The sequence below is a fragment of the Argiope bruennichi genome, chromosome 11, assembly GCF_947563725.1.
Source record: "Argiope bruennichi chromosome 11, qqArgBrue1.1, whole genome shotgun sequence".
NCBI classification, from domain to species: domain Eukaryota; kingdom Metazoa; phylum Arthropoda; class Arachnida; order Araneae; family Araneidae; genus Argiope; species Argiope bruennichi.
The window spans coordinates 51,584,010-51,608,730 of NC_079161.1; the positions used below are offsets into that span (position 1 = coordinate 51,584,010).

The window sequence follows — 24,721 nt, forward strand, 5'->3', positions numbered from 1 at the left end:
ACATTAGTCTTGCTTTAATATATTCACTAGATGTTAACTTTTGCTGCCGAGCATAAAACTGTCCATATTTACCTTCAACATAAAGATCAGGAAAGCACTTTACATCCAAATCTTTATCTCTAGAATCAATTGGAGCAGCGTTGACTTTGAGCATTTGGTAGAGTTCTGAAATAGGAGCGTTTCTCCTTCTTTCATGCAAGGGGTAAATAGTGTATTGTTCATAGTCAGCCATTTTTTCTGATGTAACTTGTGTTAGTAGCCCATCGTTTCCTTCTACAACGTTATCTACTTGAGATTCTAATTGGTCAACTATATGATGGATATTGTCCTCTTCGTTAATATAATCGATCAGTTGTTGAGGTGAGTATGGAAGTTGTATTTGAGAGTAAAGCGCATTTACACTTTTTAAATATTGTAAGGCTTTGTAAACCTTATTGACATCTACAATATTCTCCCACACTATTTTTGATTTTGTTGGCGTACCTCGTACCATAATATACATTTCAGGCTTAGTAATCGGGTGTTCTGGTCTAGGCAGCTTTTTCAAAGTTTCTTCAAGAGGCAAAGGAAGGTGGAAAGTTCTGCCTTTTACTTTTTTCACCATATGCCTATTAGGTAAATGTTTGTTTGCAACGGGATTCATTTGCATTACTACCTGAAATGCTTTGGCGCGTTGAATTAATATCTTTTCATAGTCATTTAACTCGGTTATCTGAGGTGGGACAGTACTAACGTGTAGATCATTTAGAAAACAGGCTGCTGTCAGTTGATTTGCTCTAATTTTTTGTAAACACAAGTGACAAATATATGGACTGTGATCTAGATTGTTCGTTTTATAATAATTGAGAAGATTTTTCCAAATACTGGTGTCTATAGCTTTTCTTAATCTGTTTAGGAATGAAATATCTCTTGAATAACAAAGTTTTATACAGGACATGCATTCAAGCTTTGGAGTATCAAGACACTTTAGTTTTAGAGATTTAAACGCAGCCTTATGCTTATCTATGACCTCATCCTCTATAATTTCATGTGACTCTTCACTTTCCACAACAATACTGCAAACTTTTTGTTGTTTTCCGTGTTCTTTAATTCTTTCTTCGTCAGATTTTTCTAATGATTCATCAATATCTTTTAAAATGTTAAAAATACTCTGCACTTGATATATTTCTCTTGAAATTGTCCTTAGACGAGGAAAATGCGCTTTGTAAATGTTAATATAATTTAAATACTCTAATATTTTTTCTTTTACAATTAATGTGTAGTACTGAGCTGCACTTTTGTTCACCAAGCTTTCGAAAATGTTTTTTAATTGTATGATTACATTCTCATCAAGTGCACACAGATCATTACAAGACCAAACTAAACTATGGCCATGCTTTTTTACATTCCCAAAGACCGCTTTTCCTGTATCGTCAATTTCGATGGCTTTGTTCTTGTTTTCACATAAATTGTAAGCTTCTTCTGCGTAATATGGCTCCTGGTTACTTCTATGCTCTGAGTTTCCAAGAAAACATTCTAACTTGTCATTTAAAGAACTATCTGGAGGGCACGAACTTAATTTTTCTAACGATACTTTAAATTTATCTTTCAATTTATCAATAGTTTTATTAAAGTTTCCTAATGTTTGCTGCCTGTTATGAACTGTCCATTTAATTAGTTTCTCCGCTTCTAATCTGTTTTTAATTTTATTTGTTAGCGCTTGAGTAATTTTTTCTAAATTGTTTAGTTGAAATTGTAATTTTTTGTTTGATCTTTTCCTTTGGACAGATTTAAGATTTAGCTCAGGGTGTAAATCCTTATAACGTGCCACAGCTTCTCGGTGAACTTCGGGATGAGAAGCAGTATAACGTGACACTGCTTCTCGGTGAGTTTCGGGATGAGACACAGTATAACGTGACACTGCTTCTTGGTGAACTTCGGGATGAGATGCAGTGTAACGAGCTACAGCTTCTCGGTGAACTTTGGGATGAGATGCAGTGTAACGAGCTACAGCTTCTCGGTGAACTTTGGGATGAGAAGCAGTATAACGTGACACTACTTCTCGGTGAACTTCGGGATGACACGCAGTGTAACAAGCTACAGCTGCTCTGTGAGCTTCCGGACATGAAGAACTGTAACGATTTAATGTCTTACGTTTTTCGGGGTTGTTCTTGCGATAACGAGCCGCTGCTTCTTTGATTTGTTGAGAACGGGATAGCACATAAGTTTTAGGTCTTCCTTTATTAATCTTTTTAGGTCTTCCGCCCTTTTTAGGTAGGTTTATATTATTTTTATTCGAAGTTTCATCATTTGGAGGCATTTCTTGAAGGAGTACTTCATAATGACCGCCTAAGAAACTTCCAGAAAATCGTAAACGTTTCACCGGATTACCAGAATCACCACCGAATGATCCTCTCAAAATGCCGTTTTCGTAAACCTCGAAAGCATACGGATACAAAGCGGCGGCCGCCATAAGTTCAGACACGGAACCATAGGTAGTAGTTTTTACCATTGCCGTCCTGTACAAATCAGCGTTAATGTAAGGGTTTCCGCGCCCGTCACAAGTATACAGTTGTAACTCATCCCAACGCGCTTCCACATACTCGGCTATAGCAAGTCTAATCTCATACGGCGACTCAATATTCTTATACATAGAGAATGACAAAGAATGAAATAAACACGAACCATCGCCAGGTATAGGGACAATCCAGTGTGGGCAAGGATGGCCATTCACATACAGTATTTCCGAATCCATTGCGACTTCTAGTACTGGGACGCAAGAGTTTTTTTGTGTAAGAATACGGTTAATAGATAAACGTGACTTTAAGTACTTAAAACGTATTAATATATTTTAAAATCATCCAAACAACGTCCAAATCGTAAGCAAATAATATCAGTAAACTAATGAGTAAGCCTTTCAGTCGTCAAACAAATATAGCAATTGAAATTATGAACGAAAATCGCAAATTTATAAGTAAGATTTCTAGGCAAATTCAAAAGCAAGAGGTCGCTCGCGCGTATGAGCGTGGTTGCTCGGGCGCATTCACTTCTACGCGCCCCGCGCTCGCATTCACGTTTGCGCGAGCGCGGCTATTTACAACCTTACTTAAGCACATATGAATACGCACGTACGTAACTGGCATGGCAACACTCATTAAACATTCATATAAGTATGCATTATATATATGCATGTATTCATAATAATAAGCGCATATATATATATACTTATTATTTCATTATTATTATTTATACATATACTGGTACACTGAGTCATTCACTGCAAATGTAACTTTGTAATCTGGGGGCATGGCATCCTATATATTATATATATTTATATGGGATTGCAAAGTTATTTATGCAGTTGGTGTATCTAGAAAACTAGACGAAATTGCTAAATATTTTAGTTTTTCCTTGATTTATACACTAAACACTAATTGTATTCTAAATTTGAAGCTTCTATACGTCTTAACCCAAACTTTCAGAGATTTTGTTAAAAAGCTCTTTCCAGTGCCACCAGTTCCACTCACAAAACAGCGTAAAACGTCAGCGTTATTATCAGTTGTGTCCATTTTATTTGTGATCATATCGACTTTTTTTAAATCGGCATTAAGTTTTGCGATCATACTTTGAAGATCAGTTTGCTCTTCTTCTACCAGATTTGTTGAGACTCTACCTGAATTTCATTTCATTCAGTCGTTTCTCCGCTAATAAGATTCCAAGATGTGGGATCGTAATGTGAAATAATCCACTTGTTTTTAATCTGACTCCATTTTATTATCTATCCATATTACAATTCTATTTACATGCTATATTTATATTTAGTTGCCATATACAAAAACATACATTGGTTTCGCGCGCAGTTAATTCTGATTTTAGAGTTGTAAAAACAAGTTATAACTCTAGTATGATTAGAGTTAAAATTAGTTTTTTAGCCAAAGGCGCTCGTAACATCCTCCCACCTTTTGATTTTTAAATTAGGAGGTTACAAAATCAAAATTAACAAAATATTGCATTCAAAATATTTAGAAATCAAAACATGAAATGCACATATTTGAAAAGTACATAATAAAGTTCAAAAGTTAGTTAAAACGTGAAGGTTTAACCACTCTTCTTCCACTTCTAGTTTTTGTTTCATAGTTGTTATTTTCCGAGCTTGGGATTTCGATTTCTTCATACGAAGCAACCGGTTCGTTTTTTCTCGCACCCACAGGATCGTCATGGTCTAATTCCAAGGGGTATAAACGTTGCACTGGACGCACAAGTTCCCCACTCGCTGTTTTTAGCTTCACTACTCGGATGCAGCCATCTTTCCCAGGAAACACTTCGATTACCAATCCCAAAGGCCAGTCTAGTCGCTTTTTGATATCACTTTCAATTATAACAATATCTCCCACTTGCACTTGTCTAGATTCCTTTCCTTTTGGCTTCTTCTGGATTAACAAGCTTAGATATTCTTTTCGAAATCTTTTCCTCAAGTCCTCTCGTAATTTTTGTTGATACTGATATCGTTTGGAGATATTTACTTTATCCAAAGTATCCAAATCGGGAACTCCTACCTTTGTAGTCTCTTGAATGAACATTAAGGGAGTCAGTGGAATTAAATCATTCGGATCTTCCGATAGATAATTCAAAGGTCTAGAATTGATGTTGGCTTCTACGTCACAAAGAATAGTGAACATTTCTTCGTAATGAAGCGATGCCTTTCCTAAAACTCTTCTTAAAAGCTTCTTCACCATCTTAATCATGCTCTCAAAAAATCCGCCCCACCAAGCAGCTGTTGGGGGGTTAAATTTCCACTGAATTCTTAAGACGGAGGCGTCATTGACAATCTTGTCCCAATCAAGAGAACCCATCAAATTATTTGTTCCAGTAAAATTTGTTCCGTTATCGCTGTATATAGTCCTAGGTCGCCCTCGTCTTGCGACGAATCTTCTAAAACCTAGAAGGAATCCATTAGTTGAAAGACTCTGTATTAATTCCAAATGAACGGCCCTATATACAGCGCAAGTAAAAAGCAAGATCCAGGCCTTTTTCCCATCCTTTAAATGAAGCGGCCCTGCTAAATCCACTCCAGTGACTTCGAATATCAAGGCGTCCCGTACACGATCTTCCGGTAGGGGCGCAGGAATTGATTCAATTTTCTTGCTCGTATATCTTTTGCATCTTATACACCTTGAGAGCACTTTCTGGACAGTTTTTCGGCCCTGCAGAATCCAAAATTTTTGACGGATATCTGTTAGGACAACTTGAACTCCAGCATGGGAAGAGATCAAATGATGTTCGAAAATCAATCTCTCCACTAATGGGTGCTTACAAGGCAATACTAGAGGGTATCTAAAATTTTCTTCATCATCTCGTCTAGTAATTTTAGTTTTCAATCTAATTAGTCCATCAGAATCATTAAACACACAGAGTGATTTAAGTTTTGATCTTGCATCTTCGTTATTAAAGGTTTCTTGTTGCACGATTTGTATCACCTTTCTTTCGGCGGCATCTAGTTCTGCAACAGTTAAAAGATCTTTCATCTTGTTAATTGGATTTCGGCAATTTTGTACAAATCGTAGCATCCATGCTATCATTCGCACAATTTTGGAATATCTTGAGAACTTGTACAAATACCAGGATTTATTCAGATCTGTAGAGTTGACTAAAGTTACGACCCTCTTTTTCCTTTCCCGGAAAACCTCTTCAAAATTGTATTCAGAGTCTGTCGCTGGCCATTCTTCTTCTGGAAGTTTCAACCACTGTGGGCCCTCCCACCATCTCGATTTCAAAAATCCTTGGATTGAACAACCACGGGAAGGGAGATCAGCAGGATTGCAAGTGCCTGGGAGATGCTTCCAAGCATCCTTTGAAGAAAGTCTTCTTATTTCTTCTACTCTGTTATTCACGAACGTACCCCAATGATCTTCTTTTTGAATCCAATGAAGAGCAACAGAAGAATCTGTCCAATAAAAAGTAGGTACGTCTCTCAAAGACATAGAATTTTTAATATCTGAAGTTAACCTAGCTCCAATGCAGCATGCTAGTAATTCTAGACGAGGTATTGTAATAACCTTTAAAGGTGCTACTCTACTTTTTGCCTCTATAAAATATATTTTGACTTCCTCTCCCAAGGTATTTCTCAAAAATACGACAGTACTGTATGCAACTTTGCTGGCATCACAAAAGGTATGAAGACTTAGTCCTTCTGTGCAGCCATTGATCTTTACACACCTAGGGATCTTAACTTCAGACAGCAATTTCAAATCAACAATCAAAGTTTTGAATTTTTTCTGAATGTCATCTGGTAGAATTTCATCCCACCCTAAGTTTCTTTTCCAAATATTTTGCACTAAGAGTTTTAAACATATTGTCACAGGACATAAAAATCCAAGTGGATCAAATATCTTTTGAGACGTTGACAGAATATTTCTTTTACTGCAAACATCAAAATTAAATTCTGTATTTTGTAAATCACAGAAAAGGAAATCTTCATTTGTATTCCATAACAGTCCAAGTACTGAGGTTGGAACAGTTGGCTCGTCCCGACTTAGGTCCCTTGTATATTCCCAACCTCGAAGATCAAAACAAGCCTTGGAAAGCAACAGCTTTGCTTCTTGAATGAATCGGGTAAGATCATCTTCATTGCGCACGGATGTCACACAGTTATCTACATAAAAGGAATTCTTCAATATTTCGGAGGTTTCAGGAAAGCACTCTTTACTTTCCTCTAGATGATTCATCAAAACCGCTGCCAAGAGGAAAGGACTACAAGTGAGGCCAAAAACAAGACGGCGGTGACGAAGTATCTCAAATTTTCTTGTTTCGTAATCTTTCCACCAAAGAAATCGCAAAACATCTTGATCCTCTTTTGCAATTGAGATTTGAAGAAAGGCTTTTTTAATATCAGAAATTACCCCAATGTTATTTTGTCTGAATTTTCTTAAAATGGGTGGAATTTGCTCTATTAAATTTGGTCCCTTTTCCAGACAGTCATTTAAGGACGGAACTTTCTTAACTCGACAAGAAGCGTCAAACACTGGACGTACTTTGGTTGATGAGTTTTCCTTAAAAACACCTCGGTGCGGCAAATAATAACTTGGATTTCCTTCCTCCATTTTGGGCACTTTCTCTATTATATTTTCCTCAAGCCATTCTTCAAAAACAGCTTCATATTCTGCATATTTCTTTTCACCTTTTAACTTTTGTGAAGTACGGATACAACGTAGTTCAGCTGTTGATCTATTGTCTTGTAGAATTTCTTTTGCTTCTATCCAAGGTAGCTTAACTATGTATCTGCCATTTTCATCTCTATCCACTGTTTTCATAAAATGATCCATTGCGTTTCTTTTCATTTCTTCTTTAGATTTAGTTTCAACTGGATCCATAATACCTAAAGTTTCTAATTTCCAAAGATCAGCGATAGAGCTATTTTGTATTAGCATTGAAGTCACCAGTTGAGCGGAAGTATTTTCCTCTTTTCCTCCAAAAACTTTACCCATGATCAGCCAGCCTAATTTTGTTTCATATGCTACTAATCCACATTTCAGAGCATATATATTTCCTGAGAATAACTGTCCGCAAAAGTCAGATCCTATCAGCAATTCAATGTCCGGACAATCTTTGCCTTGATCAGAGAGTATTATATTCTTTTTCTTCAACTCCTTTTGCCAATTTCCTTTGTGGATCCGAGGTATTTTTCCGCATATAATTGGTTGATCGAGGACTTGCATATCGTAAGTGAATCCCGTATTCAAATTCTGAAGGGTTATTTCATATAGTCCATGATCTTGTTTTTCTAACGTAGATCCACCAAATACCGAATGTATGATATTTTTAACTTCAATGGGCCTCAGATTCATTTCTTTAATTGTTTTCTCTAATAAGTATGATCGCTGCGAACCACTGTCAATAAGAGCTCGTACTCTGCGTGTTTTTCCTTCTGCTTTAATATTAACTTGCAATGTTTGAAGGAGAACTTCTTCAGCAGCACACTGATTGGATAAATTGACATTTAGATTCTCTTCCACCTCAGGTGTTTTGACTTTTGGTTTGTTTGTTGGCAGATCTGGACACATCAAAGTCCAATGCCTCTTATTACAAAGCAGGCACTGTACATTTGACTTGCAAATTCTTGACCTATGGCCAGGCTTTAAACAAGTGAAGCAGCATTTTTTATTTTTCAAAATCTTTTGTTTCTTTTCAAAATCAAATTTTTTGGCATTGTAACATTCTTTGCTTTCGTGAGGGTTTTCACAAAAAACGCAGATGGTATTATGTTTTCTTTTTTCTGTACCTCCTGAAAACAAATCTGTAGCAGTAGCCACAGAATCAGAATTCCTCTCCTTACACACCTTAGGTGCAAATCCTGATTTCGCTAAGCGAATTCTTTCCTCACCTTCTATTTCTGTTTTCAGAAAGAGTAATAAGTTTTTCAGTTTTTCTGAATAAGCATTGCTTTCCGGGTCATGATTTGCTATTATAATTGGATTACGCAGCCATACCCTGAAAATATCTTCAGGTATGCAGGATTCCACCAGGGGGAAAAGCATTGCTGAATACTTGTCTGATGTTAAACCAATTGATTCTAGAGCTCTTAAGTAAGTTTCTAATTTATCATAAATTTGCGACGTGCTTAATTTCCTTTTAGCTTCTGAAGCATTTATTATAACTAATTTTAGTAGCTCACGAACGTAGTATTCAATAAGCAACTCATCCTTTCCGAAACGCGATTTTAAACTTTCTATTGCCTTGCAATAATTCGCATTTGTTGGAGGATAACTGTCTATAATTTCCCGAGCTCTAGTTCCTTCACTTACACATTGGATCAAATATTGAAATTTGTCTTCATTTTCTAATTTATCATCATCATGAATACGCTTAAATTGACTCCAGAAAGCCAGCCAATTTTTAATTTCACCGTTAAATTTAACGAGTTCTATTTTAGGTAACTTAAGTTTTCGTTTAATTCTAGGAGAAACAGAACCAACGCTTTCCTTTTCAGCGTAAGAAAGTTTAGTCAAATATATGTCCACATTTACTTTCGCATCAATCATTTTTGTGCTGTATTCTTCGATTTTCAAATACTCATCTTCATACTTTTCGGTATCCGAATTTTCCAGATGAAAACTACATATTTCATTATCTAATTTGGCCAAATCCGAATAAATTCGTTCCAAATTGCCGAAAAGTGATTTAATTTCTTTTTCCTTAGGTTCATCGACCTTTAATCTTTCAATTAAAACATTATACGTTTTCGTAAAGTTAGATCTAATAGGTGATCGCTTCTTAACGGACATCTCCATTTTTATTTCACTACTTAATTCTTATTGCAAATAAAAACAGACGTACCGTATTTTTAGCAATCACGTCCGGGTTCACCACAATGTTGAGACTCTACCTGAATTTCATTTCATTCAGTCGTTTCTCCGCTAATAAGATTCCAAGATGTGGGATCGTAATGTGAAATAATCCACTCGTTTTTAATCTGACTCCATTTTATTATCTATCCATATTACAATTCTATTTACATGCTATATTTATATTTAGTTGCCATATACAAAAACATACATTGGTTTCGCGCGCAGTTAATTCTGATTTTAGAGTTGTAAAAACAAGTTATAACTCTAGTATGATTGGAGTTAAAATTAGTTTTTTAGCCAAAGGCGCTCGTAACAAGATTGATTCTCTGAAAGTCACCAGTTGCGTTTGCAGTTTCTACAGCTTCAAATTGAATTATTTCAAATTTGATATTGTTACAAACCTGTAATTTTCCTTCCCAGCACAAATAGTGTCATCATAAGAAAGACCGTTTTACAGTAATCTGAATTGGATGCTGTCGGATGCTGAGCCAGTGATACGAGAGCTTGGTGACAAACTTGGCGACCATTTGGCGACGAATTTGCCGACAAAATGGATTATGCTCGAAACTTCGAAAAATTAATCGATCCGTCCATTATTACATGGATATTTTAGTTTTTCCTTGATTTATACACTAAACACTAATTGTATTCTAAATTTGAAGCTTCTATGTCTGCTAGAAGTGCCTTAGAGTTTTGATGATCTGTCAGTCAGTCAGTGACAAAATTCACAAACTTTGACTAGTTATAATTCTTAAACTACTGGTTCAAATTTAATGAAATTTGAAATATACCGTGTTTATATAATGCCTGCTTGGTTACTGAAAATTCAGGCTTCTAGTGTTATCCACAACGAAGTTATAGAGGGTTGAAAATGGCCTGAACTGCTTCGAGAAAAGGATAGTACGGCCGTGCCGCTTGTTTTTTTTTTGCTCGACTTGGTGGGGGCACTGCCGTGCCCCCAGATAAATATTTGATTCGAATCCTCTATGATTAATTTGAAGAGAATCTATCTTTTTAGCACGAGCTTGTCCCTAAGAAGAAAATAACTCAGTTTTACATCTGAATCGATCTTATATTTAAAGATATAAAAATCAATTTTTTCAACGAATGCAGTTGGGGATTTCAATAGTAACCACTCACTTATGTAATATTCTTTAACTTCTGACGGCCATCCTTTATCATCACTTTGTTTGATTCAGTCCGAAATTATTATTCCTTTTAAATCTTTCATTGTCTAAGGTTGTTTATTCAACCGCTGAAGTAAGCTAACGAGTTCATAATAATATGCCTGCCTTTTTTCCATCCTAAATTTTATAATAGTAAAATCATTGTCTATACTTATCAACACTTAATTTTTTAGGGCCGCGGTGGCCTGGTGGTAAGGTCTCGGCTTCGCGACCGGAGGTTTTCAGGTTCGAGACCCGATTCCACCCAAGTCTAGTGCATGTTAAAACCGACGGGGCCAAACGTCCTCCCATTGGTGTGATGTGGAAGTTTGATGAGGCTGTGCGGACTCAGGTGTCGTCCTCGTCATCTGACCGCGGTTAAAAATTACGAGGTCCGTTCCAAAATAGCCTTTTTTCTTTAAAATGGGACGTTAATATAACTAAACTAAACTAAATCAACATTTAATTTAAAAAGTTTAATTATTGACACAAGAATAATTTTCAGCTAATTCTTCTGGTTCTTAGATAATACACTCCAATATTTTGTTCGGAAGAATTCTTATCAAACATGCAATCTATAAAGAAGATTACATATCCTCTTCATTATTTTGACACAATGCATTAAAAATCAATTTTGCATTATAATCAATTTTGTGAACAAAATTTTGCAGCTGTGCTTGTCGTTCAAGTTTTGATTTGAGTAATGGGTTGTTGATTGCCAAAATTTGGCTTCAACTTCTAACTTTTTCATTGCTAGTTCATGCTGTCACATAGCTTCTTCAGTGGCAAATCCTTCAGATGCTTTTCTTTCAATGAATGAATCATATATTTAATAATAATATAATGAATCATATATTTAAATCATATATGATTCATTATATTTGTTACTTTTTAAAATCAAGTTTTTTCCAGTAACATGATTCTAATGATTTCCAATATTTCTTCAAAAAGTTCGAACGCAATCTATTGCAAGTTGCTCTTACGTAATCTTAATAAAAATACCATTATTTTATAGCAGTTCTGCTTAGCTAATTCCACTTTTGAATTGTAACATAATTGAAAAAAAAAAAAAATGTAAATAAATATAATTTAAAATCCAATACACAATGAGATGGGGGGGGGGGGCTGTCTATGTAGTTAAGATCCAAACAAGAATTGTCTAAAAATCATTAAATTCACATAAACACAGGGTGCTTATGCAACAAAAATATGAGAGATACAGTTACAGCTATCATCACATTACAAAAGCATAAAATAGGGTCTTGTTCGAACTTTGATGTGTATTTTGCAATATTCATTATATAAAGAAAAAATTTTCTGAATTATTCTACATATTTTGTGCAATAATTAAATGTTCTTATTTAAATGCATTGTTTAAATGAGTCTCCTTGTTTTGGAGCTTTTATTAATTTAGTATTAAAAAAACTCCTTATAGCTTTAATAGAAATATGAATATTTGTGTTAACTGCATTCTAATGATTTGTCACCTAAAAAATTGCTAAAGATGTATGTTCATTAAAATTAACGATTAAATGCCAAAAATGTCACATTTCAATAATGTAAAGTTAGTTAATAGGTTCACCAATGACAAGTGGAAAAGCCTAAAAATTGTCGATGGCAAACATATATACCCAAGTATTGCAGTATATTATATATATATAAAAAAAACTAACAATATATTCTTTTTTATTCCAATTACAACTAATTCAAAGGCACAATAAATAAGATCAAAATTCCAATATTAATTAAGAAAAGTAGACGATTTTTTCATCCAAAAAGATTGAAAAAAAATCAAACAAATTTTTAATTTGCATCACAAAACATTATTCTCTGCATTTAATTGAAGAAAGAATATTTATAAACAACAATTAATTTCATCAAATATCTCAACAATGCAGACAATAAACTTTAAATTCTTGCTGACTGATAGAATCGTTTCATATCTGCTAAAAAATTTCAAAGCTTTTCAATAACATAAACAAGTCTGTACACAATTTTTATAATATATGTTACCGTATTTAATTTGCAATAAATACAAAAATATACACTAAAACCATTATTTATGGTGGCTACAATATGCAATGTTTTTATGGATTGAAGGAATTTGAAAAGAATAATTTAGATAAGGAATCTAAATTTGCCTTTCAGCTTGCCTGGAAGACAGGACTTTTTTTTTTTTTTAAATTTTATACAGAAACTCATGATATTTAGATGCATCATTCATGCCATCCGTCACTCTGCTGTTTTAAGAGAAATCGCAAACTAAAATTTTGTCAAAACCCCTAACCTAAACTACTAGAGCAGTTTTGCCAATTAATAATATCAATTTGCAATATAGCTAACCAATCACATTGCTTTAGGTTTTTTATAAAAATAAGAAAAAATGGAATTTTCTTTTATTTTTGTGATGAGATGTAATTCATCAAAGTTAGTTGACATGACTAAATTAATCTGTTAACTGGGTATAACGAAATATTCCAATGCAAAACAAACTGAATATAAGTTGATTACCCAGTTAACAGATTAATACTATAATTAAAGTGGGCAAACAGTGGTCACTAAATGTAGCTATTGTATTTAATATTTTTTCTAAAATATTTGAAATGCACTTACTCATTTTCCTGAGGAGGAGATAATTTCACTAAAATTGATAAAATAGGGATCAGTATAGGGCAAACTCTCTTTACGTGATGGAACTTAACACAAACTTTCAATTTATCAAGTAAGAACACTTTCAGGTTAGGACATCGTGCAAACAATTCAGATGCAGAAATTTGATTATGTTCTGAGTCTTCATCTTTGACTTTTTTCTGACCACATATGCGAGGCAATAACACACCTATAAAGAATGATATAAAATAAATATCAGCATTGTAATAATGAAAAACAAAATATAGATTAATCTTTGTAGAGGTATTCGATAAAAAAAATAAAGCATATACAAGGCAGTTATATTTAGATTTAATCCATATAACAGAACCAAGGAAACTAAAATTTTCAAAAATCACAATATATGGACCATAGAATTTAAGAAAGAAGACATTAATTTTGGTATCATCTTCATAATCTGATAATAAAAATTATGAAGCCTGTCTCCAAATGATTTTTTTACATTAATATTATTTCTCTTAATATTATTATCTTGTCTGCATTTTATAAATGCTCTGTAACTTAGTGTACAAGACCTACCAATAGGAAGAGAATGTAGATGTATTGCTTGCCAGTTCTAGGGATCATTAAAAAAAGTATACTCATTTAATTTTAAAACTCAAAATAATATCAGAGAAGAATAAATATTATAGTTGAGGCATTATTTATCTTCGCAAGCATATTTATAAAAGAGGTTTGTGATTTTCATCTAATGTTTTTGCTTCTTTGGACAGGGTTGCCACTCAAATCTGGAGAAAAAATTTCTGGTGTATTTCTTGCCAGTCCTAAATTATTTTAATTTTGGAAAAGAAAAAACTAGTATTGAAAGAGTAGAACAACATTCGAAAAAGGTAACAAGTCAACATTTCACACATCTGGAGTTTTACCAATATTATTACCTCAATCACCCCTAATACAATGAAGAATCAAAAAATGCCATTTTAATGCTTTTAGAAATAAAAAGAAAGGAGAGAAATATAAGAACATTAACGTACCAAATAACTGCAAAGCACCATTTAGAATAGGCCATACAGGGGAAGTAAACCCAGTGATGCAGATTGGTATGATACTATCCAGATGAGATAAAATTGCCTGAGATAAGCTAGCTTCCATCACTAGAATCTTTAAAAGATGGTATGCATGGGCTTGAGGTATATCAATCTTGTCACTTATCGATTGAATGGGTATAGGTGGTCGGTTAAAATACACTTGAAGTTTTTCAATTGTAAAGGACAGCAACTTTCTCTTCAAAGAATATATAAAAATATTGCATAAATAAGATTGCATGAAAAACACAATTTCAGAAACTTGAAGATAAAAAAAAATCTAATCAAAATATCTTACAGATAATCAAACATCTATATTCATTATTATAAAAATATAAAGATGAAAAATTGCATCATCTTATTATTATAATTAAAATTAATAGAACAATAATCATATAATATAACCAAGGAATTAATACAATTGTTGCAACATAAATTATAAATATTTCATTTAAAAGTAACTCACGAGTAGCTTAATAATTATAAATATTATTTGGTAAATAGTTGTAAATTCCGATTGGCAACAGTGAAATGCTATTGAATTTTTTGAGTTTGTTGTTTAAAAAAGATACCAGAGTTTGAATAAAAATAAGTTGATGTTAATTTGGTAATATTATTCATAATAAAGGTAATATTATTCACAATAGTAAGTTTGTCTGCATTCCATTTTTATTGACACATGAATGCAATACAATAAGATTTTATAATCATCATCATTATGCTATAAATATGTGTTTCCTTATGTTTTGTTAAAATTTTTTTTTTCATTCCTTAATACGGAATATAGCTATATTTCATATATACAGGATACATGAATTCAGTTTAACCACCATTGTATACAGGTTGGATATAGCTTGAGTGTTTTTATCTATCAATCAACAATAAACATTGCCAGAAGTTTTGGTAGATGGCAAGTCATATTTCTCTGTTTCACAACATCATTAATAGATGAAAATGTTTAAGATTAATTGTTCATTAAGTGAGTAAAAGAACAATTCTACCAGAATTTATTATGACTGAATTACAAAATTTTTTGGGATACTTTTATTACGAATAATACCAGCTATCAATACCGAAAGCAAGAAGAAACTGTTTATCATTGAAACCATTATTTGTGTAATCTGAACTGAAATTTTTACTAACATGCTGGTAAAGAAAATTATTAAAAATTTCAAAATTAATGAAAATTGTGATAGTGTAGATTCTGTGAAGGCATTTTCTTGGCCAAACATGCTAGCAAGCAGATTATTGAATAAATAAGTATTACTGTAAAAGTACATTGCAACGTCTTACAGCTCTGACAAAATTAACAAAAAATATTGAAATATTGTGATAAACACACAGGGAAAAAAAATCAAATTTCTTATACTGTTCTGATTATTTAAATCTTTCACGACAATAAAACTAGCAGTAAGTATGTTGCGTTGTGCTATTAAAGAACATTATACATGTAAGCCATGCCTGATATTTTAAGAATACTTTAACAGATACTACAATTTGCTTGATAAAAATATATTTATTAAAGGAGAAGAGAAAGTTTATCAGTCAAAATAAAGCATAAGTTCTAATAATATTATTTAATAATCAAAATACTAAATAATAAATTAAAAACAATGCTATTGGGAAAATGGATGGAATTTTGCAATCAGTTAAATATTTCTGCACTAATTTTTCAGCTGTGGAATTAAAAACTGCTTTTGTTTAAAACATAAAAACTAGAAGAATTCCAGAAAAAAAAATAATAGAAATTTAAGTTGCTTTACGCAAAATTTATATTTGATGCCTAATTTTCTGAAATGCCATTATAATTAAAAGCAAATTTATGGAATATGATATAATATTTTGGAATTTTATAACACTTTGATTCTCACTTTGTCAACATTATCAAGTTGTTTTCTATGCCAATTATTAATTTTTTTAAATTTTACAGTTTAATTTAAAGAATTAAATTAATTGCATTTTATAATTTAATTTACAATTAAAATAATTGCAATTAGCAATTCTAATTAGATTATTTTATAAATGTTCTCATTAGATTATTTAACCAGTTAATGTTCAGTATCTTATTTATAAACAAGTTGCATTCCACTTTAAGAGCTAAATCAAACACATTATTTTATTTCTGTTTAGTTTTGTCTAACAAGTTATATTGTATTTTCTAACTTTTAAATACATTAATTACTTATTAATTTATTTTGTAATCTTTTCTCTTTTCCTTTGTTCTGTTTCCAAATAATGCAAGGAAACTGAAAATAATTTTTATTTATTGATATTTCCTTTTATTTAAAAATATTTTAATATATTTATATCTTAAAAGTTTTTTGTTTTATTTTTTATTTTTAAATAATTGTTAACTAAGTTCAACAAATTTTATAATTTTTTTTCCAATATTTTATTTTATATGTGAGACCTGTGCACCTAGGGCCAACTTTTTTTTCAAAGTGCTAATAAATACTTTTGTTTAATAAACAATATCTTTGTCACATAAACTTTTTTGAATGTTCAATGTTTTTAGATATTTAACACTATATTGTTGCTCTTTAATATCTATTATTTCTGCTATATAAAAAAGTTCAGTTTTCTGCCATACAAACTTGTTAAATAAAAGTCATCTTTCTCAACAATATCACTTATAAAAGCGACAATGGAATTTGTATCATCAATAGAATCGGAAAAATCGACTGATTGTCTAATAATACTCCAGATGCCTGAATCTGAAGCACTGATGTTTCTTCAGGAGTTTTCTTTTTCTTTTGCCTATTTTAATTGCTTGATTTATTTCTTTTCTACAGTAACTCTCAGGATTCTACATTTTTCTGATTTTTGACCGTCTTGACAACAAGAAAACCTCAAGAGGAGAAATGAGAGTATTTTCTTTGTCTTTAGAAAGCATTGCGCAAACAATACATCAGTTAGAATAAATACAATTTTTTTTCCCTATTTTCAAAATTAATTTCCAACAAAAATTCAATGCAATATAGTTTTGCTTATTTCAAACTGTCAAATTGCAGCTGAAACTAAAACTCAATATTTCAAAGCTGCTTCTGCAGTTGCATGATGAATATGTAATTAATGAATAATATTGATAAATTAGGAATTCATGGCGCAAAAATAGGATAATGATGAAAATTTGATTAAAAATGGTAGAAACTTTATTTAAATTTATATTTGTATATTTAAAAATATAAAAAATTGTCTTTTTTAATAAATTTTTATAATTATTTAAATAAATAAATAAACTGCAGTAATAATAATGGCAAACATATTTTTTATAAATCAAGCACATTGAAAATTCCCGCACTTTTTCCATTTAAAAACAACAACAACAAAAAAAGATTAACTTAAAATAATTTAAATAATTAAGGCTCTTTCTCTATTTTTTATGAAAATTTTTAAAAAAATAACAACATAAAGAATACGATTGCTGTCATACTTAGGCTCATAGCATTAAACCCAAAGGAATTATGTGGCCCTAGGTACAAGACTATGTAATTTCATAGAAAATGTCTTATTGAAAGACCAATATCGAGAAGGGACTTATTTAATATCTCAATTAATAATTCATGTTACAAATAAAATTATGTATTAGAAATTCAAAGGAAAGCATTACATTTATCTTTGTAAAACAACAAAAGAGATGAAATGCAAAATTTTATTTCAGACTATCTAAAAACTTTTTTTCACTTAAAATTTGCCGCAAATTCTTTTACAAAATTTCAAAATGGTTGGCAAAGTAACAATCATATCATACTGATACTGTCAGTGAAAGAAATTATAGAGTAATTGATTGAGAATCTACCTGTAAGTTATTATTTTCACTGGAAACAACAGCTTGAACCAATGATGGCAACCCAGCTGCTCTTCTGGTTACAGAAGTAGCTCTAGAATCAGTCAGAGAATCAAAAGCCTATGAAAAAAAAAATTTCATTTTTTAAAATTTCAAATCTACAAATGTAAAATATTAGTCTAGAACATATAACACATATACTAATTTGTAATTGCGAATAAAAAATATATTACTTGCTGTCATTAAATATTTTGTAGAAAGACATATTAATATTTGTGCAATATATTTATTTCATACTTAAAGATTAAATGTTTCCTTAACTTCAGGTTTATAAGTTTAGCTACATTAATGTCCCATTTGGAAGTAATACAAAGCCTATTTAGAGACAGACCAAATAATTTGAAATACTGGTCAGATGACGAGGACGGCACCTGATCTAGCATATACCTTCTCTCCAAACTTTTGCACCACACCAATGGTAGGACACTTAATTTATGATATCATATTTAATGTGTACTAGACAATGATAGAGGATCTTTACATGACTGATTTTTAGTGGAACCAGATTTCAAATTTTGAATCCTATGACCCCAAAGTTCAAAACCCTATCACAAGGTCACCATAGCCTTCATTTTAAGAATATTAGTAGAAGTCCTTTCTTCCAAGTAAAATCGACCATTCAAAGATTTAGCTACTCTGAAGGCATTATATTTTTGGTAGACAAGTTATGCACTAAAATAGTCCTAATTCATTAAATCTGATACTGTAAATTTTAAGACATTTAAAGGGAGGAGGAAGGGGCAAGAAACCACTTTATTCAAAGATTTCTTTTTTCTTCTTTTTTTAAAAACTTTATTCTCGATTTGATTACTAGTGTTGTTTCTGAATATATAATTTTTTCCCCACTTTTCAATAAAAGATCCACAGTCAAAGAAAAAAGAATGCATTTCATTGAAATTGAAAATAACGGTTAACCACTGGAAAAGGTTAAAGTGATTATTTCAAAGATTATTTTAAAATTATGCAAATTAGCCAAAATTCTAGGTCAAACAAAAGTGACTGTTGCAGGAACATCTGCACAGAGAAAATTTACCGTAATATAACTTAGGACTCTTATTATTATCATTAATATGATTCTTATAATTTTATTTATACTAAGATGATATTTTGCTAATTAAAATATTCATTCTTCATAATGTTCTTTTACTGATAGCAGTTATAATAATAATTTTATAGCATATCATATATTTACAGTGCATATATGCTTTGTTAAATAAAATATTCAATTTACATTACACTCAATTAGTTCTAACATTCATAGTGCATACCATAATATTTTTAGTATATACATTTCATATATTAATCTAATATGCATAAAAAATTGTTACATTTTTTATGCATATTATGAATGGTTAGTTAAGCTATAAAAATAATTATTATAATCAAGGAATTGTAACACATTTAAAAATAATAACCTTTTTTCTTAAAAAATTATCACAAATAGTCTTCTTTCCCCCATAATATTTAAAGTGCACATGCATTTTGCTAATTAAAATATTCATCCATCATTATGTTCATTTTCAAAACAATTCATGCTTAGTTTTTTTTCATTGTTTCAATAAATATTTTTTATTAACTTTATTTTTAAGCTTAACTGTTTCAGTATCAAATTATTAAAATTATTTAAAAATCCTGCATTCCATCATAGGAATTTTATCTATAACAACTATATAAGAGAATACAAAAAGTGAAAGGCAGGCAAATAATGGTCTGTATACATTTCGTCGCAAACAATGATAAAATAAAAGCATATAACATTTCTACAATTTTGCCAGTAAGTTTAAGGATGTCATAGAAAAATTTAAGTTTATAATTTCAAATGTCAGAGCAAACTTATTTTTGTTATCTTTAAAAATTAATAATAAAGACAAATAATGCTTTACTGAATTCAATATAGCCTTGCATATTTCTTCATGTAGAGCTTCATTTTTTTGTAGCAGCATCACACAGAATTTATTAAGGGCTATGCTGCATGCATCAACAATACCCTAGAAAAGAAAAGAAAACCATTTATTAAATTTAACAGAATTTAATGAATAGCTTAGTATGAGATTTGGAACAAAAATAGATAATATTTTAATAAGTACAATAAAAGATAAAGAAATACAATTTACTCAGTCTTTATACATATATGTGTAAAATATTACAGATAGAAAGTTGGATTAAATTATTAGCATTGCTGATAGAATTCTATATTCAATAGAGTGATATAACATATATGATAAAATATATAGAAAATGAATATATATATTTTTATATATATATATTTTATATAAGGACAGCACTTTACAAACACTTTTAAAAGGAGAAAGAGAAAGGAACCTACATTAATACAGAAGTTTTTATTATAGAATCAGGTGTTATGAAAAAATTCACTTAGATAAGAAATTATCCAATTTAATACAAATATAAGCACAGAATATAAGTAAATGCTGAATTTTTTTTTTTCATACATTGAAATGAAGATTAATTTTTTTTAAAGTTTCTTTCAAAAAATATTACCAAAGTACTTTGATTGCATCCAAAATTACTTTATTACACTATAGTTAGTTGTATTAAAAAAATATCATGCAGCCACTTCATTGGCATACCAATTCCTTGAAAGGAAATAGAAAATTAAGAACACAAATAAAGAAATCTAGGATATGAAAATCTACAAATTTTATGAACTATGTAAACAAAGAAAGAAGAATAAAGAGAAAAAAGTTTTAAAGAAATTTTAGTAGGAACAGAGAGAACAAAAATTTTAAGAAATTTTACTGTTTAATTCTTTTAATTTTCAGTTTTTTCATTAATAGCTTTTCATAAAATATAATAATTTTGCAATAAAAAAAAAAAGGATTTGGATTGTTCAATTTGTTAAGCAAATGCATTAGTTTTACATTTTATTCCAGCAAATTCCTTTTCTAAGAAAGATTTTTTTTTTTTTTTTTTTTTTGTTAAGAGATGAAGGAATCAGATTCTAAGTTTCTTTTATTTATATCAATACCAGCAATTTCCTCCAATTTTTTTTCTCCATTCTTTCTCTGTTGCTTCAAAAATAGGTGAACCTAGAATAGGTTTCCGTTGCTGATAATATCAACTCTTTAGTAATGATTCTTGGTTGACCTTTATTTTTGGATGTCTTTAACCATTCAGTATATTTGCTTTTGAAAGCAGAACTACATGTAGAAAAATAGCAATGAATTGAAGTTACTTAACAACAAACTCATGTAATTACTGGGGATACATAAAAGTTTTTTTTTGTCAGTATATTCAGAAAAAAAGATTTAAAATACACAATAAACGATTTATTTTTTATAAATATATATATAATACAAACACATATTTTTAAGCAGCACCGTGGCCGAAGAGAGTAGATACTTTGAAATTTTAAAACTTCTGATTTATGCCATCCCGGGAGGCATAATTTATGTACAAGAAAGAAGTGACAATAAAACTAATGTTCATTCACAAGAAATGCAAGTGCATAAGAGACTGAAATTGTTATCCCCAATGATTTTATATTATGAGATTCTGATAGGAATTTTTTACATATGGCAATTTAGGAAAGGGAAATATAGGTATCTTTTAAAAGAATTTGCTTAGAATTATAGATATTTATCCCTTCACTTGGAGTTTGCAAAAGTGCTGAGTAAAGCAGTTTTATAGAGCTCGTATAGCATTTATTAAATAAAAAAGGTGGAATTGGATCAGGAAATAAGAAATATATATATATTTTCAGAAGAAAAAGAAGAATAATAATTTTTCTATCCTACCTAAACAAGCAAAAGAAGGCGAAAGAAATGTAAGTCAATGAAAGAGATAGATTTTTCCAATACTAATAGTATTTCCCTAAACTGAGGGAGATTTTTATACACTGACCTCTAGGAGAATTTTCCATTGAGACATCAGAAAGAAAATACATTCATATAAGCTGGTAAATCTATTATAGAAAAAATTCTTTTATTTTCAGAAAAAAAAATCACCTGGATAAAAAAAAGCATTTTAAAGGTCCTTTTAAAAGGACAACTATGCATTTGAATTTTCTAAAGCAATTTTAAAAATACTATGCATCCAATTCAAGAATCTTGCTAATCTTATATTCATTCACAGACAAAGTATAAAGGAAAGAGAGATCACATGTTTGGCAGTATTTACTGAAATGGCACGTGACGATTTATGATTTTCTAGAAAATATTAAAAATATTTTCTCCAAAAATATCTCTTTTCTGGAAGGGCCAAACAATTTCCATATTTAAAAAAATATTATTGAGTATTCTGAGAATGAAACAAATTTACAATAAAAGAAAGGATCAGAAAATTAATTTTTGACTGAATCATGGTTCCATTTTATTACAGAAATATATTATTCATTCACAACTCTCACTTTGGTAATCAGATTAATTAACAATGACCAAAAGAATTAAAACAATTTAAGATGATATCAGAAACAAATTTATTATTGTATTAACTCAAAAAAAATCAATACATTTTTATAATTTATTATATATAAAAACTAGAAATGGTCATATTTTTTGCAAACTATATTTTTCACAGCTTATTTCCAATCCTATACATAAGCAGAATTTATCTGTATCCTATTTATTTAATGCCATAACATTAGAATTTTGAAATTCCATTTTTTTAAAAAAAATTACAAACTGTAGAAATTATGTAGCTATGGGTTTCAATATATTACCATAACAACAACGTATAAAAGTTATTGATTAACTTAACATCGATACATACTATTTTTTAAGCATTTAAAGATTAGAATGATAGCATAGCAAAATTTTTGAATGAAATATAGAGGTATGCTACAAAAGTATCTTGAAGCAATATGTAAAAGAAGTGTCAAATGATAAATTGACAGTTTTGAGAAATTCTCATTTCAAATGCAACAATTATCACATAAACACTTCTTTCAATCATTCCAACAATTATTAATGTATATTTCATTATTTATAAAAATATCTCATGATTGAAGGATTCAAATAATAAAACCAGTGCTAGTGGTTTCCATACACTTTCTCACATACTCTCTGATAAATGTGTTATCTCACAGAACACCTTGCATGACACTGACATACAATAGTAAGGAAATACTAATTTCTGGCCTCAATTTACCAATTCCTGAATCTATCGTGTGATCCTTGGCGAGTTTTCTTGGCAATTAATCTGATTAATAGTATCCAATAGTAGTTTTTTGTTTTTTAACATCTATTGAACGAACTCTTTTGGCACTAGGGGATAACAGCCTTTGTTGCCAAAAAACCCATTCTCATCCCAATTCAATCAATAATATCCAAAAATCAAATTTTTATTTTAGGTGCATTTTTTCCACATGTTTGAAATAAAAATTTGACACAAAATTATGATACATTTGACACAAAACTATGGTATGTTATTTTGTAGTCACAAAAATAACATACCAAATTTGATATATTTAAGTCACTGCATTTTTCAGTTATCATGTTTACATGTTCCTGAAAGTGGAGAACGACAGATGGTCACCATACTTTTGGATTTGAATCAAAATTTGATATGTATCTACACTATGAATGTTAAATCTGTGTATATCTAGTATATCTATATTTATATATCTGTGTATATCTATATTTATATATCTAGCTCTCTTTATTTTGTCATTATCATGCTATATTTGTACTTCGCACAGCTGGACTTCCACTGAATGTATTTTCTCAAAATTTGATAGAATCTACAAATTTGGTGTAAGAATTGGATACTAAATTCCATCTGTTTAGCTCAAAGAGTTTTTGAGTTATCTTTGATACAGACAGATGGACATTTTCCAAATTCAGGGAGGTTTAAAATGTGGAGATTCATTAAAATCTCGAGTTTGAATTTTGCTATACTTTCTCTATACTTCGTAAACAACTAAGTAAAAATGATCTTAAATCGTCCTCTCTCTCTCTCACACACACACACTTCCAAAATAATTACCATTTTTATAAACACAGCAAAAACTCTTTTGTTAATAATCTAATCTTTCTATAAAAACACAAATGAATTTTTTTTTTTTTTTACTTACTCTATGCCTACAAGTGATCAAAACATTTGATATCTGATCAGCAATATTGCATAGATAGTCTTTCTTGGTGTGTAATTCCAAATCCAGTTCACAAATGCAAGAAGCTAATTCATACATAACAAAACAGGAATTCTAGAATTGGAAGTATAACAATTAAAATATCAAGCATTACTTAAAATTCTGAAACATTAAAATAATTTTTTAATGTTACAGTAATTTTCAAAATATTCAAGATAAGCAAAAAAATTTTAAAACATTATAAATGGAAAGATTTGAATCAAAAATAATTAAAAGGGCAATGACAAATTTATTGAAAAGATAAGATAGATTATAGATTATGAAAGTTTCTAATTAAAAAAGAAAGAAATATGAAACTCAGCATAGTAGTGTTTTCAGAAATAAGATCTTATAATGATAGAATTATAGAAGTGGACAAATAGTATTTACAAAGTTCAGGCTAGTTATAAATGGTAGCAGAAAATTCTAAGTTAATCAATACAAATTTTTAAAAACAAAACATGTAACAAAATTAATTAACACTAAGTAATATTATATTTAATATAACTATTAAATGTAATTAATTAGATTAATAAGAAATTCAAAATATATTATTCATATCATGATGATTTTTATTTAAAATTTTTCATTAGCAATGC

At 30.3% G+C, this 24,721-nt stretch overlaps 1 protein-coding gene across 2 annotated transcripts in view; it reads right to left on the reverse strand.

Annotated features, from left to right (window-relative positions):
- LOC129957028 (thyroid adenoma-associated protein homolog) overlaps positions 1-24,721 on the reverse strand; it is a 98,305-nt gene that overhangs the window by 31,037 nt on the left and 42,547 nt on the right. For both annotated transcript variants that reach the window (XM_056069137.1, XM_056069140.1), the window contains exons 17-21: positions 24,066-24,197; positions 19,915-20,019; positions 17,984-18,091; positions 14,134-14,383; positions 13,103-13,328 (exon numbers count right to left, since the gene is read on the reverse strand). In XM_056069137.1, the coding sequence (XP_055925112.1) occupies positions 13,103-13,328; positions 14,134-14,383; positions 17,984-18,091; positions 19,915-20,019; positions 24,066-24,197 (821 nt within the window). The remainder of the gene's footprint in view (positions 1-13,102; positions 13,329-14,133; positions 14,384-17,983; positions 18,092-19,914; positions 20,020-24,065; positions 24,198-24,721) is intronic.